This window comes from Myiozetetes cayanensis, unplaced genomic scaffold, assembly GCF_022539395.1.
Source record: "Myiozetetes cayanensis isolate MyiCay16 unplaced genomic scaffold, myiCay2020 scf2-11, whole genome shotgun sequence".
Classification (NCBI taxonomy): domain Eukaryota; kingdom Metazoa; phylum Chordata; class Aves; order Passeriformes; family Tyrannidae; genus Myiozetetes; species Myiozetetes cayanensis.
In genome coordinates this window covers 86,153,791-86,171,284 of record NW_026087411.1, presented here as the reverse complement: position 1 = coordinate 86,171,284, position 17,494 = coordinate 86,153,791, and the positions used below count along the sequence as shown (strand labels likewise).

Below are 17,494 nucleotides of genomic sequence, written 5' to 3'. Positions count from 1 at the left end.
GAACTCCACATGTGGCCCTACCAGGGCTGAGTAAAGGCAAAGAATCACCAACCAACAGCTGGCAATACTTCTCCTAATGCAATGCAGGATACTATTAGCCTTCTTCGCAGAAGAGTACAATTCTGGCTCATGGTTCACTTTGTGCCCACCAGAACTCCCAGGTCCTTCTCCTCAAAGCTGCTTTCCTGCTGGGTGGTCCCCTGTATACATTTATGTGAGTCCATTCCTGCAAAGCTTTGCGCTTTCCCTTGCTGAATTTGATAGTGTTCCTGTCAGCCAACTGCCCAACCTAGCAAGGTCTCTCAGGATGGCAGCACAACCCTCTGGGGTATCAGCTCCAGAGGGCATTGTCCTAGTTTTGTGCCACCTACAAGCTTGCTGAGGGTACACCCTGCCACATCATCCTGATCATTAATGAACACGCTGAACAGAACTGGAACCAGTATTGATCCCTGGCATATCCCACTAATGACTGGCCTCCAACTAGACTTCATGTCACTGATCACCATCCACTAGGCCCAGACATCCAGCCAGTTTTCAATCCACCTCCTGTCAGCTCATCCAACTCATATTTTGTAAGCTTCTCCATGGGGATCTTATGGGAGATGCTCAGTGTGGGTTAGGTGTAGCTTCTCAATGTTTGGAAAATGCACATCAAAGATGCTGGCATGTTGTAACAGTATAGGAGTTGTGAAGAGCTGAAGGCTGACATGAGAAGCATTACTCTAAGAACAGTGCAGCTCAAAAGTCAAACCTTTTGAAATTTTGAGAGTTAAATTTGCAATATCTGTCCATAAACAGATAAGGATATCTGTCCATAAACTTGTTTACAGAAGATTTTGAATTATGTTTTAAAAATGGTACTGTAGCAATACAAATAAGGTCTAGAAACAGTACTCAAACTGTTTGACATAATTTAAAAAAAGTCATGCTGCTAAGAAAATAGTATTCTGTGTGACCACACAATTAATTTTTGTGGGGGTTTCTTGTTTGTTTTGGTTTGGGTTTGGTTTGGGTTTTTTGTCATAACCTGTATGTTTGCAACACTAAGTTTTTGGAAAATTTAGACAAGTCAGTTCTGTGCCCACCTCTTAGTAAAATAAATGCCTTAGGAAGAAAAACTGCTCATTGGAATGGCTAGAGTCAAAGAACAGAAACAAAGTTAACAAAAGAAAAGGCAAATGTAAGAAAATAATTTGAGAATTTAATGTTATGGACTTTTATGAGGTAAGAAACTCGTCAAATACAGCCAAGATGTCTGCTGTAGCTTATCGTTATACACTACTGTCAAAGTGTTTAGCCTTGTGCTAGACACCTCTCATCTTGCTTTGCTACCAAGTGTTAGAGAAGTTCTGTTTTTCCTATGGAAGTCCAACACTACTGAAAAAAGGCTCTGACTCCAAAACCACACAGCTTACAGCCAGACACTGTTATAGGCCCAGGAAAGCCACAGTTGCCACACTGTGCAGGACTGTCCCTAATGTCATCACGTAGAAAACCAAACAGAACAAACCGATTTATTTTCCATTTAAAGTGTGTAGTTAAAAATACTCTCTAAACACTCCTTTTTCTCCTCAGTCATTCTCCTTGCATCTCATTTATATTTTCATTTGAATTACATGGTGTTAAGAAATACCATAAAACATTTCATTTGCTCCTTTATTCAAATATTATCTGTTGACTCCCGAAGATATTTTATAGCAAGCGTGAAACTTAAATTAAAATCTAATTATTACAGTAATTCTTGCTTTTAACTAAGAGCACCTGCAACACATACACAATCTTCTCTGTTAAGTTATCACTGAAAGCAGTTTTGAGTTTTCTCCCTGACCTCCCCAGGGAAAAGCAGCTTTTACATTAACTCCTTAAGATGGTAATTTCCATGTTAGTACCCTCCCAATGATTTACCTTCAGGGATGAGATGCTGTCAGGATTGTAATTTATTACTAATCCTCCCCAAATTCTTAACCAGCATTTCACAGAAACTGAGGAGCTCAGGAACTTTTCATACTAAATAGATGTTATTTCTTCAGCAACTTCAATTTTAACAGTGTATTTCACGCTACCCCAGTCAGATGCTGGGGAAAAACTCAAAAAAAACAAAGGTTGCATTTTTCCCTCAAACTACAACAAAAGCTCTTCTCTGTATGTATCACTACACCAAACTTACAGTGACTTTGATGTCTGAAGTCATAAGAAAATGGAATCCAGAAAGCTAATATACTGACAACCACATCAAACTGCAATGTTATCTGCCTTTCTATCATACTCAGTAACACAAGTCCTCAATTGTCAGCAGCTTTGGTCCAGCACAAAGCTTCGATGTGTTGTCCCCCATGCGTCACCTTCCCCCCAAAATCCCAACACATCAAATGCTACAATACAGCATAGTCTGATAAGTCTGTTCCTTGTTACATTAATAGCTCACCACATATTTCAGAGTAACACATTAAATCAACCTGGACTTTCAGAGAGGCCCAGAACACTCAATCGATCCTTAAAAAATGGATTTTTAACTGGATTAGTCATTAGGGCAAATTTGCTAGTTCCATTCTTTAAACTGCAGCCATATCTAAAGAACACCAGCCCACTGCATCCCTCCTCCTGTGGAAGCAGTAGAATATGCTTTCACAAAGAAAGCCTAGAAGCATACACATGCTAAAGTGAGCTTTTTTTCTCAGTTTCTACTCAAATTCAAGGCTACCTGCTGACAGTGCCAAAGCCTTTTTTACCCCTCAGCTTTTCACAGTATTGTATATTACCACAATGCAGAAATTCAATTTCAGAGCAGCTATAATCTAATTCCTCACACTGAAGGCCACACAAAGCAGTACCTTTAACATACGTTTAACTAATTGTAGAATGGATAAATGGCACTGCCACGGACTGAAATAGAAGCACTTGATTCATCAGTTTCATGGTAGGATTAAATCAGTCAACCGCAGTCACTGCAGGCACAGTATTCCTACGTATTTCTAGTATTTTGTGTTATAGCAGGCATTCAACGTAAAGCCATTTTTAATTAGGTATGAAAGGATTTACTAACATATCACTTATTACAATACAACCTTTATTAGATTTTAATTCAGATTTTTTTCCTTCATTGTGAATATGAGTATACAGAAGACCAGATACACCTTGTCTTTACCTTCCTTTAACATACAGTTGCAACACTGGCATTGAAACAGCCTGAAGACATACAGAAGTCCAGGGAACATGAAAAAATTTCTGTTATGTCTGTACCACAAATCCTCAGCTCTTCACTGATATAAACCAAAGATCTGAGATCACCTCTATCCAAAGACATAGGAACTCAGATACACATCATGTCTCCATCTATTTTTTTTCCCCCATCATCTGCTAAACATTTGTGGAAAACTTTGAAATAGTTGCTTTTGTTCTTGTGTTTACCCGTACATAATAGTATTTTCTTTCCATGCTTAAAAAATTAGTGGCTCATCCATTTCTCCCACTCTGCCTTAATGCTTACCTTCTGTAAAACAGAAGGGATAGTTTCAGAAGGAAAAAATGCAGCAGTTGAAAACAAAGGAAGTCATACTTTCACACTCTACACATTTGCATGGACAGCTCAGTTGAAGTTTTCAAAGGAACAAATAAGCCTAAAGTCTTAGTAAACAAGGTATTCAGACAAGACTTGCTCATGCTTATGTTTACTTCATTTATCACTCACTATTTGTATAAGTCCTAAATACATTAAGACTGAGGCAACAACATTGAAGACCAAGGTATTGTCGTCATCTGAGAAAACACAGACAACACAAAACACTGAAGTTATTGAATGCTGATGGAAGCCACATATTTCCAAATTCAGCTAGTGTTGAGGACAGAAGCATATTGTAATACACAGCTGATCGTGTTCAAAAATAACACTGGAAGCAGAAAGTGTCAGCAATAAATTGAAAAACCTCCAAGAATCATAGAGTCATTAAAGTTGCAAAAGACCTCCAATATCATCAAGTCCAACCTTTGACTGTATACCACCATGCCCACTAAACCATAGAGCAAAGTGCCACATCCATTCACATCTAGGGTTTTTCTTATACACCATGAAAATAAAACAAATTTACTGCTGACTGAAATGTAAACAATGTTACATTTTAAATCTTTATAGATGTCTGCTAACAGTTATAAAAACAATATTTAGCTGTTTGAACAAAACACTGATAATATTCTTCCAGCTAATGAGTTCGTCCTTAATGTTAGTCTCATGGAGGTTAACATAACACTACATGTGTTCTTCAGTAATGTAATGTAGTTGAACAAGAGATTAATCTTTCCTGCTATACTTAAGGGAAACAAATTTAAAAGCTGACATTATTACAGGCTAAGTGAAGGTCTGGGTCTTTTTTGACCGTCACATAGATGACATAGATGTCAGCAAGGTAGCCTGAATAATTTAATGACCCGTGTCACTTTAAAAAAAGGCTTAAAGTAATAAAATTTTTGGTCTGGGTCAAGTTAAAGCACCTAGTCAATGGGGCTGAGAGCAATTCAGCTCATCTAAGATACCCACTAGCTGATCCACCCAATTGTTCTCCTACCTACTGCAAAGACCCTGATGACCACCAGGCTGTCAAGGCTGACACATCTAAGAACCTGTACTGAACTGCCACACCTAATTCTGCTACAGCTTACGCCAGCTGGAGAGACAGAAAATCATTAGCTAGCAGTTAGGAGTCTAAAGGTAGTATTCAGCTTATCCCTTATCGCCTTACCCAGTTAAGACAAACACTCTTCCCTCTTTCTTATATACTTGTTCTAGGAGAATTTTATACATTTATAGCCTGAAACAAAACACCTCCTTGGGTAGTAATGCTTCAAATTAATTTATTTCATGAGCTCTTGCTACAGAGGTACTTAGAGTTCACAGCAAAGTTACATGCGAACAACTTCACCATGCTAGAGCCAGGATGCAATGGAACAAAGTTATATTAGCAAGGACATGAACTTAAAGATTAAAACTTACCAGGAAAACAAGACGATACATCTAAGTATCATGAATGTAAAGAGCTGAAAAATTCACATAACTTACTGTGTAAGTGATAGCCGCCAACATTCCAATCACAGTCAACGAACTAATGGAAAATGAAAGTGCAGTCAAGCCATCTGAAAAAAAAAAAAAAAAAAAAGAGCCTTCTGAAAATTCTTACAGTAAATGTGTAAGAACCCTTCTTCCTGAATTGGTTTCCGGAAGAGATTTAAATTCATGAGAATAAAGAAAAAGATTGAGACACAGTTACCAGCCCTAACTCAGCATAGCTTTTTGTCCACAGTAGATCTTCCTTGCACATTGCAGGAAGTGGGACAGACTCAAAGAAGTTGCATTCAGTCAAATGGCTGAAGAGTCACTAATTAACTTGCTCCCATAGCTGTCTAGTGACTCTTAAAGACCTACTTCTGGCTTCCCTAGGGTGCTGTGGTAACTTGCACAGTTTTCACATGCATTCTGGATGGTTAATCTTAATTTTCTTCATCACCTAATTTCTCCTACTAAAGTATTATACAGAATCAGCCAAGCATGGATCTTTCAAGCAACCAAAAAAAGCCAGGCTGCAGGCCTCAGCTTCACTCAATGGACATGCAGACTATAAGCTGGAAAAAGTTCAGGGGACTAAAGAGTTACTGTAGCCTTATTATCACTCTAGAAATGAAAAGGGATAGTAAAAGAAAGAGTTACCAAAGAAAAAGGCATTAAACTCACACAAACCTCCTGCATAATGCTTCACAACAGGCCTGTCCCTAACCTCACTGTGCAGGACACATCACAAATGGTTTTGATAAAATAGTAACATGGAAACTTACAGTAGATACTACAGAAATTAACCTTCAGCAATCAAATTCATATTTCTGCCAGGTCATAACCAAGCTAGTATTTAGAGTTCTTCCCCATGTTCTCCCCTTTAGTTAATTCAAAAATTTAGAGTATAGTTAACTTTTATTCTTACTCACAGAGAATTACTAGCCAGATTCCATTCTTATTTTCTGAACACAGAACCAAGCAGTCATAAACTGAGATCCTCCATGAGAAGCTGCATCTTACTTCTGACCAACCCTACAGGCTTCTTCCTAAACTAACAGAATAGCACAACCAAATCCAACTTTACAGCTCAAATCTCCCTTTTGCTCTTTTTGCCACATAATACCAAACAACTTTCCAGGAACTAAAAGCAGTATGTCCCTAGATTTCAATACTAAAGCTACGTTTAAAACTTATAGAAAAACCCTAAACAAAAAACCCACAAAACCAAACCCTAAGCCTAGCACTCTTCTCCCTTAAGTACCTGTGAGAATTTGACTTAGTTTCCGAAGCTCAAGGGGAAAAAAAACCCAACCAAATGAGTGACCCTTACTTGCAACATATCACACAATGTACTTACTGTATTTGATGTTCCTTCTGTACAAGTATTTGAAACTAACATTTAATATCCATTTTAAAAGTCTGAACTATGTTCAATGGAACATTAAGAAACTAACTGGCTGAAAAATTTATAATTGTATACCACAAGTATATTATCAGGCTCTGCCTCAGTGGATGAGTTTACATTCCTTTTATTATCCCACTACCAACTGATGATGTTGGATACTTGTCCTCTGTCTCAAGATCTTTATATTTCTTTGGTCCACTGCAGACAGGCAAAGGAAAAGGGTAAATTAAGATAAAAACAGGACAATAGGTACAAGTAAAGACAACAGGCAAGTATTTTGTCCTTGTTTCTCCAGCAACTGGAACACAAAAGAACCTTCTGCAGACATCTGCTGTTTGTGGAATAGCTCTACAAAAGCCAGAAAAATTTTAGGAGACAGCAATGTGAAGATAAACCAGTAGTGTGCCCTACCAGTATGGAAGTCTAATAGAATCCTGGACTGTATCAACTGGAGCATGCCCCTCTGTTAAAGGATGGGACCATATAAGGAATGCTGCAGCCACCCTTGCTACAGGTAAGACTGACAAATCTGAGCAAGTTAAGAGGAGAACTAAGCTGGTCAGAAGTTGGAGCACTTGCTGTGCAGCAAAGCTGAGGAGCCAGGCTAGTTCAGCTGAGACAGAAACAGCTTTGGAAACACCTAATGCAGCTTGTCTGTTTATCAAAGGGGTGGGGTCCAGGCTCTTCAGTGGTGCATAGTTGTCCAGTGTGAGACAATGGGTGATGGCATTAAAGCCACACTGGGTAAGAGGGGAGATTCTTTCACAACACGATAAATGAGTTTCCAAACTTAGGGGGTTTTCAAGAGCTAGCTGATAAAGCCCTGAGCAACCTAGCCTGACCTAACTGCTTCCTTCTTGGTGCAGGAGATTTGACTAGATGACCTGAGGTCTCTTCAGCCTGAATTATCCTATGAAATTGGAAGTCATAAGAGAATGCTGATGGAGTCAGAACACAACACCAGACTTCCACATCCCAACCCAGCATCCTAAAAATTATATCTTCCTCAAAATAAACATTAGCTATACTGTATTTTCATAGCAAAACAGATACAGATAAACATTTCATTATGGTCATATCAAGGTAGCCTGGAAAAATCAGCTTACATCTCAGCTCAACCACTGTCACTATCTGTACAAACAAACAATCTGAGAAGCATTTATTCCTACACTGTCATAATCTTTGCTAAACAAGATTAACACCAACAAACAGACAGCCAAAATGTTGAATAAGATATGGACAGAGCACATTATGATTAAAGAGCCTGCAAGGATGTAAAAGCAAACAAAAAGGGCTTTGAGTATTTAAGAGGCAAGAGAAAGATGATGAAAATAGGGGCCTGTTGTCAAGTGGGGCAGGGGCCCTGGTGATACAGGACTTGTCCAGGACTTTTTCATGAAAAGTCCAAGTTACTAAATGCCCTCTTTGCCTCAGCCTTTTACTAGCAAGACCAGACTTAGGAAACCTATTCCTGGAAGCTCAGGGAGAAAGGTTGTAAGAAATATGTACTCTTGGTGGAAGAGGAGCAGGTTAGAGAATACTTCAGCCAGCTGTACATACAAAGTTGATGGGCCCTGAAGCACTGACAGAGCTGGCTAATGTCATTGCAGGGAATTTTTAGTCAGGAAGAAATTCCTAGAATAATGCAGAATGTGATTTGACAAAGGCTTGTGTCGTTATATTCTAAAACATTCACACAGAAGCCAATACTCTGATATACAGAGAATGAGGCTCAAAATATTGGAGTACTTATGCACTGGGATTAATGTTTGCTAGACGACTTTTAGTTACCTTCTTTTGGACTGCAACACAAAGTCTGTCTTATCTCACCCATAAAACACTTACTTCACACTTTTTCCCTGAATATGGAACACATGAATTGCACTGGCTAAAAAACATGAACTGCACAAGCTAGAGGTTAAATACTAGTTCATGGAGTTTGGCCTTTACAGCCCTAGTATAACAAATGCAAATACAACAATTTTAGAAAAGGTCAGTACTAGGAGAACAAAGGGAATGAATCATAACACCCATAGGATTTTCCTGTCTAAACAGACAAAGGCCACCTACTAGTCTCATTCTTCCAGTGAACAGCATTATTGCATTTCATTAGGTACAATTACAGACTGTCACGTGGCAAGATACACACTCACCATAACCTAAAAAAAGTCAAACTCCAGTATGCAAATAGCATTTAAGAGCTGTGTAAAGTGAAAACTATTGAAGAAAGTACCTTCCCCTCCCCATCACTAACATCAGAGGACACAACATTGGAATCCATGTTGTCAAATGCGGACTTCACTGAAAGCAGACACTGCCAGTGTCTCCTCTCTGTACTTTAAAGACAGTTCTAAATTTTCTCTGAACAGAAAGAACAATCTTATTGCAAAGACTTAGTGTAGGTGAACAGTTGAAGTCAAGGTAGAAAACTGTCACAAAGGAAGTTAATTATCTTGTTCAGTCAATGACAAGTGTGCCAAAACAAGTTAGTAGCAATTTATGCAAAGCTCACAACACATCTCAGACTTACGACTACTTCCAAATTCTTCAAACAGGAGCTTCACTTTCTCCCACTCTGTGGAATTTTTCTTGTTGGGAATATCCAAAGGAACAAAAGCACTGTAATACAGAAAAAAAATAATCCTTCTTATCCTAATTACTCAAATATAAAGAGAATTCTTCTTTGCAATTAAGAAAACAGAAATCCATTCATTCCTGAAGAAACAGAGTTCTGTGACATTAAGCTTCAAAAATTCTGAAGGCAGTCTTTCATTTTATTCACATTCCCCTCAAATGTTTTATTTAGACCTACAGAATACATGTATGAGTGTGCAGAGTCAGGCTTAAGGTCAATGAACAAGTGATTTTCTATTTCCCAGTCCTAAAAGAGGTAAGGACCCTACATTCAAGTATCATTAAGATGTATTAATCCGATTTACTATCCTGATTTGATTCACATGCAGAGGAGCAAATAAACTTAAGCATCAATTGAGACAAATTCTCTTATAAATACACACTTCTGAAAGCCAGAACAAAACAATTTATGATTTCCAAAACAAGTATTAAAATTCAAAGGGATATGTTTATCTTTCATTATTACAACTAAAATAATGCATCTGCTGCATTCCATTCTTTGTTCTGTAGTTGGCCCAGGGAAGTTCATTACATATTTTTGATTTTCCAATAAGCAGAGACTAGCAAAGAATGGTCAGAGAACGGTGTCAAGTAGAACAGTCCCCTAACTGAAAGCTTCCTGTTGTCAGTCTCACCATCCTAAGTAAAACTATACAAGTAACTCTTCAGTATCTCTATAGACAAAACAGCTGGTTTTGTAACAGCTGGAAAACCAGTATCTACATACCAAAAAAACACTGAAACCATTGCTTCAAGACATGAAACAGGATGCCTACAACTCACAAGAAGTCAGATTTGAAAGGAAACATTTTAGACCAAGAATGGGAGAGCCCACCCTAAGTCCAACACGAATGCTCGCAAGTATATTTCAGACTTGTAAAAGAAGGAGTACATTAATTAGATCCCCGCTTCAAGTTCCAAACAAATACACATATCCAGGAGTATGTCTCAGACTTTCAAGTACAAAACACATGTTATGTTTTGAAAGTTTGGGCTAGACCAACTGTGTGTATTATCACATCAAAACTAAACTGGAAGTCTACAAAAAAAGCTGACATTTTAAAAATTAAAACCTTAATTTCTAAAAAACTCTTGATTTGCAGCTTCTTGACTGCACTACAGGCAGATTGAGGGCTATCATTTACTTAATTTGATGCATTCTTGTTGACTTTAGATTTTCTTCTTGTATCTGACTCTAGTAGTAGTTCTTTCTGTAAAACAGCATCCAGGCAACATGAAGACATGGGTATTAAAACCAAGTTAGGCATTATTTCTACTTATGAGAGATAGAAATACAAATAACTGCAGGTTTATTCACTAAAAAGGGTTAAAATAGGAGACTTAGAACATAAGTGAGCTCAACTCCTTTTTATTTTAGCATCAGTACAGATTTGCTATCTGTGGACCACATGCAGGGAACAAATGAAACATCTTAGGATATTTATAACTTGCTTACCTTTTTTCCCCTGAGAGCAATAGGATTCCTTTTTTTTTTCCTGAGACTACAACCATCATGTCAAAAGACACTAATCAGAGCAGGAGCCACTATGTATGTTGTACACACTCTTCAATTATTACTCAGATAAATCTCAACTGAAGGAGACGGACATCTGATTCTGCTCCTCCTCAAGTTTCATGCACAAGACACAGTTAGCACACCCAGCCATCTACAGACATGCATCCAGTCCACATTCCCAAAGGATCTCCAAAACACAGCCTATCTATTGCATCAGCACATCACACAGCAGTTTAGCCTATTCTTCAAGCAACAAATTTGACAAAAGCCTTGGCTACTTTGCTGGGTTGACTATATGGTCAATGCAGCTTGAGGGCCATAGGAGTGATAAACAGAATGAGAAGTTTCCATGCCAAGTAACTCCATTTACCTGTCATCACTGTGATGCAATACAGTGCCTGAATAGAGTACAAGCACCAGGGTAGGCTTTTACAGCTGTAGCTGAGAATTTAAGTAACACAGCAAACAAAGCAGCTTAGCTGTGATGTCTGACATTTGGAGTTCTGAACATAAATGAAAGTATTACCTGCAGTAATTTTAAGAGTAGAAGGAAACTACATCCTGGGTATATTATGATTAAGATCTAGATCAATATCGAGGCTACAGAACAAGGAAAGTAAATGCAAGACAAGCAGTTTAAGACTATTAACTTTTGGCAAGGCTAATAACACACAGGTGTAGATGGGTTAAGTTCGATCCTTAAATCAAAGAGTGTCAATAACTGTCATCCTGAGGAAATTATTTTCCAACACACTACATTTAAACTCATTTGCTTAAAGCAAGTTCTGTGATATAATTCGCATAACTATTTACAGGTTAATTAGACATACATTCAAGCTTTTTAAGAACTAATGGTTCTAGAAAATTTAAGGTAGCCAGTTTAATTTCAAACACTGACAGTCATGGAATTATTCCTTTTGGAACCAAACACTCATTATGCTTAAAAGAAAGCATTTTTTTCACACTAGACTGCTGTGCAAGTGTGCCTTGATGAAGACTGTAGTATCTCAAGCCCCTTGACAAGCACATGACATTTAGAGATAAGTTATCTACTTTCCTTGTATTACGAGAAGGGAAAGCATTAGAAGTAAAAACTAATTCTGAGTATGCCAATATAAATTTGTCCTATATTTTGCTCTTAACGGTACTCCGCATAAAGTTATTTGTGTGCAGAGGATTTAAGCATTATAAACATGCACATTTTTGCCACCACAATAGACTAAAAGACAACTGGAGTAAGAGGTATAAACCCTATTCCTGATAAGAATTCAGACAATAACATCCTGATCATTGAGCTGTGCTATCCATTTAGAAAAAAACTTCCAAGGTCATATCTGTTTTGTGCCACGTTTCCCAAAACAGTCCAAAAGATCTCCAGCGGAGCAAGGTCAACATTCCAGTAAGAATGAGAGATTCTTAAACTTTGAACTTAAAATAACTTTCACTATTCTTTTGAGGAATGCTGACCAGGGAAGAGGCAGGAACTTCTTATGTAGACCTTTAAAGCTATTTATTGACCTGGTTTAATTATACAGATGACTTGCTAAATTAATCAGAACAGAGGTTGTCTGGCTATGAGATGCTAGTCATGTAAGCACAGGAAGACAGACCACTTCCTAGGCACTTAACTGGAAATATTCCAACCCCTCTTGCTCTTGTAACCTGTATCGATGAGTATTCTAGGCCATTAAGCCTAGCCACCCAGAATTAAATTCAGTATATAAAGTTACAGTCTGTTTTAATGTGCCTTTGATCATGACTGCCAAAGAGAAAATCCCATACTACTACCAGCAGGCAGTACTGCAAGACTGGTCTTCACTACCACATTCAGCTGAACCCCTCACGTAGAAGCTTCAGCTCCAACACTTTTCTCTCTTTCTTATCACACTGGGACTTCTGCAGCCACTCTTTGCCCTTGCTATAAAAACAGTTGATTAACTCTAGGCTCCCTTAAAGGGGAAATACAAGAATTACATTGCTCTGTACCAGCATCTTAGGTAGCAAGTGTGCTTTATTCTGAGGGCATTAGGATGATGCTACTCTTTTACTATTACCACCTTAAGAATGTGCAAGTAACCTACTATGTGTAATAGCAGTAAAACTGTTCCAGTTAGAACCAGAAATACCAAAATCCCCTGTGGTATCTAATGGAGTCCTCCTCTCTGCAGTAGATACTCCTGCTGTGTATCATTGGGGTTTGAGTCTGCACCTCTGGAGAACCAATATTCAGTAACTTAGTCCAAGACCACGTACTACAGCTCTGTGGTTTGCAAATCAATCTCACTGTCATACGGCACAGTATCAGAGGGGATGGTGTAAGCTGCTGTAATTTACAAGTTTTGTAGACCTTAAAGAATAAGGCTAACTGCACAAAGGATAATTAGGAAGTCAAGAACCAAGTTCTATATTACTAGGAGAGAAGAACAAACATGCTTACAGCTACTGAGGATTCAGTTGACACCTACTAGAGAGAATACAAAATTTTCTAAACTGGATATGTTATACAGTACATGTATATATGCCTATGATGTGAGCCAACAGTCAGAAACAGCTTTTAGTTCTAGTATTTCTAGACCATGATAAAGCTAACTCCTTCAGTCTCTTATAACAGCAAATATGCTATGACAATAAGGACAACAGACTTGTTAGAAACATACCTTTAATGTTTATCAAAACTAAAACATTACGCCAATAAGATGGTATACAAATAGAAGCATTAATTTCACTCTAGTTTCCACTTCATGCTCCAGTACTTTGACATGGATCATTTTAGCATATATTTTGTAATCTTCACCAACTTTACTGCTACAGTCAAGAAGCTCATGACACAGCAGACATTAGAAACATTCCATATTGGCATCCATGTCATGCTTAGTGATGATCTGAAATTGAGTTGGTAATATTGCCTGGAGTTTCCAAATAACAGCACTTCATTTCAGTAACATTTGCCTTTCAAACAAATGCCAGCAAAACCTTTATCATACAAGGCACAATTACATAAAGTATAACTCCATACTATAATTACATTCCTTCAGAGAACACTTCCATTTAGGAAATTATAAGCACATAACTCCTAATCATATTCCTAAAAAACTGTTTTGCCATGAAGCATTTGATAGAGGCAGAAAACAGAGCAAGTACAGATTTTTCACTCCCTGTTGTACACTGAGGTAACAATGCAGTTGTGTCATACCCATCAGGTCCTTGACACACATTCACAGTGCACATACAGTCAACTTGGAAACACAAGTATCTCCACAATGAAGAAACCATTTTAGATTCCACTTAAACTCTTTCTTTTCAGGTCCCAGTTCTCAGGATATTTAAACACTATTAGTGATTAAGCTGCATGGTTCATTATACAGACTGAGTGCATCATAATCTATCTCTTAGAAGCACACAACAGAACTTTGCTAAATAAATCTTGCATAGAACAGCATTCAATACAAATACTTACCCAATTAAGAGAAGAACTGCACAAATCGTGATGAATCCCAGAGTGTATTTGAGTGCAGTTTTAACCTGCTGTGTAATAAAGAGAAAGTTAATATATTGACATAGAATAAATCCAAAGGGTTTTTTTCCAAACTATGAAAAAGGTATACTTAGCGTAACAGGTATTCAAGGAAAAAAAAATCTCCATAAAAAGCATGAGTAGTTTTAGATGTAAGTCAGAAGTACACAGTCTTGAAGAGTCTCATAGCTTGAGAACTATGAACAATGACATGGAATTATGCTTCCATCGTAACCTATGCACTTAAGCATGGCCAGAATCCAGAGTACATTTGTTCAGTATAAGTAGTCTAAAAGAGAATACCTGATACTTTATATTATGGCTATGATTAGAAGTCCTCTCATGTTAAGATTACAACTGAGTGGAAGGGAAAACAATCACAATCAGTGACTAAAAGGTTCTTTAGAAAAGTTTTCATTTGAGAAGCTGGCACCTTATTGGTACGCATTTATTGTATTCCCTGGAAGGTCATGCATTTCAAAAATCTTCAGTGCATTACAAATATGACCAAGTGCTAGCTTCAGGTAAATTACTACTGCCTACTTCAAGAAAAAACGAAAACACTTCAGTAGAAAGTAGTGTAAACTTACCAAGCATGTGTTGCCATCATCATCTTCCTTCTCCTCATAATAGAAATAGACAAAGGGAATCCACAGAAAGACGCAGAACAGTATGATTGAGTACAAAGCTAGAGAAAAAGTTTAATTAAGTGAAGAGATGAAGTTACATTGGCACATTACTGCATAGTAATTCAAAGAAAGAATAAAACATTAGTTTCCTGTCATTCTGTTATTAATTTCAAACATTGAAAATTTAATAAAATTCACTAGCCAGCATATGGACTACTACTGTTTTGTGAACTCCAAAGGACTTGATAGAGTTAACCCCTTCAGACTAAGGATTTCAGATCCATCTTCAACACTAATAGACTAAAAGTAATCAACTCCTGGAATCACAGAACATGCTGAGTTACAAGGGACCCATCAGGATCATCGAGTCCAATTCCTGGCCCTCTGCAGGACACCCCAAGAATCACAGAGGTGAGTTACAGTACTAGCACACTGAGGAAGAGCTAGTGTAGAGGACAGTGAATAAAAGCCAGCTAATGTCACCTAATAAGTTGTACACAGAAAATATAGATTAAAAAAACACACTTAAAGCTATTTTGATCACTGGGTTCAATTTCAGGTGATGTTCCACTATTGATGTAAGTACATTATAGATGGAAGGTGTGGTTCTATCACTGATGACCTCAATTCCCAAAACAAAACAAGCTGTAGCAATATAGTATCATCACTACACATTCCTTTCTTAGGAATGACATTTTAGAGGAAGGACAAATTAGAAGTTGCAACAGACATTTATCTGAGTAGCCACTAAACCAAAACAGTCCTACTGTCATATTACTCTGACACACAGATCATAAAAAAAGTTTTAACCAGCTAGTTTAACAGACATGAAGAGTTTCCCATATATGTCTTCACAACTACTAACTGGCAAGTTTTGAAGACATTAGGACAGCTGGTCAAAATCAACTGGACTGATTAGAGAGTGATATGAAAAGGAAAGACCAATTTCAAATACAGAATTTCAAGTATAAATCTGCAGCTCCCTGTACTAGACATTACATACGTTTTAGAACATACTTATTTAGCAAAACCTTTCACTACTTTTAAATATCTTACTTTACAAACACCTCAGAAGTCCATTAGGAAACTAAAAGCCATCAAGCAGTATGTTACAGTCTATGCACTCCATAAGGGAGGTATGCTGGAATAGCTTAGCAAGCCCTCAAAATGTTCGAAGTACCACACAACAAAGGTTGCTTGTGCAACCACAAAAATCACACCATTGAAGGGGTAAATAAAAATACCCAGGACCTGTGATCTTTGGCTATTTTTTATCTTTGCCTGATTTTGCATAACTAACTGGCACCTTTCCATCACTAATATATTCACCCTGACTTAAGTTTGTGACCTCTTATCCTAGCCCGTGCACTCCTTATCATACTCATGTGCTCCAAAGAAATCTACCTCAGCATTTTTACTTGAAGTGGTGTAGGAGCCAAATCAAGTATTGCCACCTAGAACCTAAAAACAAATCAGGATTTTCCTTCTAAAATTTATTATTTAAAAAAATATTTTTCACTGTTAAAGGTATCTACTGTTTAGAGTGCTTAGTACGGCATTGTAAGAAGAGAAACAAGTTCCCTACTTCATAAATTCTCATATTATCCAAGAGCATAACATTCTAAGCCCCTCAGTTCAGGAAGGATATTGAGGTGCTGGAGCAGGTCCAGAGAAGAGCAACCAGGTTGGTGAAGGTACTTGAGCACAAGTCCTATGAGGAGAGGCTGAGGGAGCTGGGGTTGTTTAATCTGGAGAAGAGGAGGCTCAGGGGAGACCTCATCACTCTCTACAACTCCCTGAAAGGAGGTTGTAGCCTTGGGAGTTGGTCTCTTCTCCCAGGCAACCAGCAGCAGGACAAGAGGGCACAGGCTTAAGCTCTGCCAGGGAAAGTTTAGGTTGGATACTAGGAAGACATTTTTTTATGGAGAGAGTAATCAGACACTGGAATGGGCTGCCCAGGGAGGTGGTGGATTCACTGTCCCTGGAGGTTTTTCAGATGAGACTGGATGTGGCACTTAGTGCCATGGTCTAGTAACCACGGCAGTGTTGGATCAAGGGTTAGACTTGATGATCTCTGAGGTCTTTTCCAACCCGGCTGATCCTATAATTCTATGATTCAGGGCTTTAGAACACCTTAAAACTTCAGTCTCTGAAATGCAGCCTTCTTAACACATTGTAAAGCAGTACTCATACTACTTCAATATTGTGAATGCGTTCAGAAATCAAGCCTCTCTAAATCTGATTTTTTTAGACTAGGTTTAGATCACAATGTGTCAGTAAATTAGGCAAGTTAAGTTACATGCACCAAAAATGGGGGAAGTGAGTTGAATCAGTTGGTTAGAGCACAGTGCTAATAATGCCAAGGTTGTGGGTTCAGTCCCCATAAGGGCCATTCACTTAAGAGTTGGACTTGATCTTTGTGGGTTCCTTCCAACTCTGAATATTCTGTGAATATTCAGAATAATCTGAAATCAGAATAATCAGCCACAGAGGTCACCACAAGCAAAGAGACATCCTGACTTTCAAGTTATACTGAATTCAGAATATCTTACTCATAAGGTAACACAGCTCATTACACAATGGGACTGATCCATGTTTCTTCCAAGAGGACAAAGGAAGAAACAGAAATTCAAGCAACTATCTATAAAGTGTGGGTAACTTTATTTACAGAAAATCATTTAGGTAACTGCTACCATAATAATTTTATAGGACTGTAACAGAAAAAAGGTAGTTTTGCCTTTCCTTTTCCCAAGCA

General features: G+C 37.9%; 1 protein-coding gene across 1 annotated transcript in view; it reads right to left on the bottom strand.

Moving 5' to 3' along the window:
- The window catches only part of LMBRD1 (LMBR1 domain containing 1), a 67,918-nt gene that overhangs the window by 38,177 nt on the left and 12,247 nt on the right, over nucleotides 1–17,494 (bottom strand). The window contains exons 4-7 of the mRNA XM_050314996.1: nucleotides 14,701–14,798; nucleotides 14,054–14,121; nucleotides 8,977–9,065; nucleotides 5,054–5,127 (exon numbers count right to left, since the gene is read on the bottom strand). Of these exons, the coding sequence (XP_050170953.1) occupies nucleotides 5,054–5,127; nucleotides 8,977–9,065; nucleotides 14,054–14,121; nucleotides 14,701–14,798 (329 nt within the window). The remainder of the gene's footprint in view (nucleotides 1–5,053; nucleotides 5,128–8,976; nucleotides 9,066–14,053; nucleotides 14,122–14,700; nucleotides 14,799–17,494) is intronic.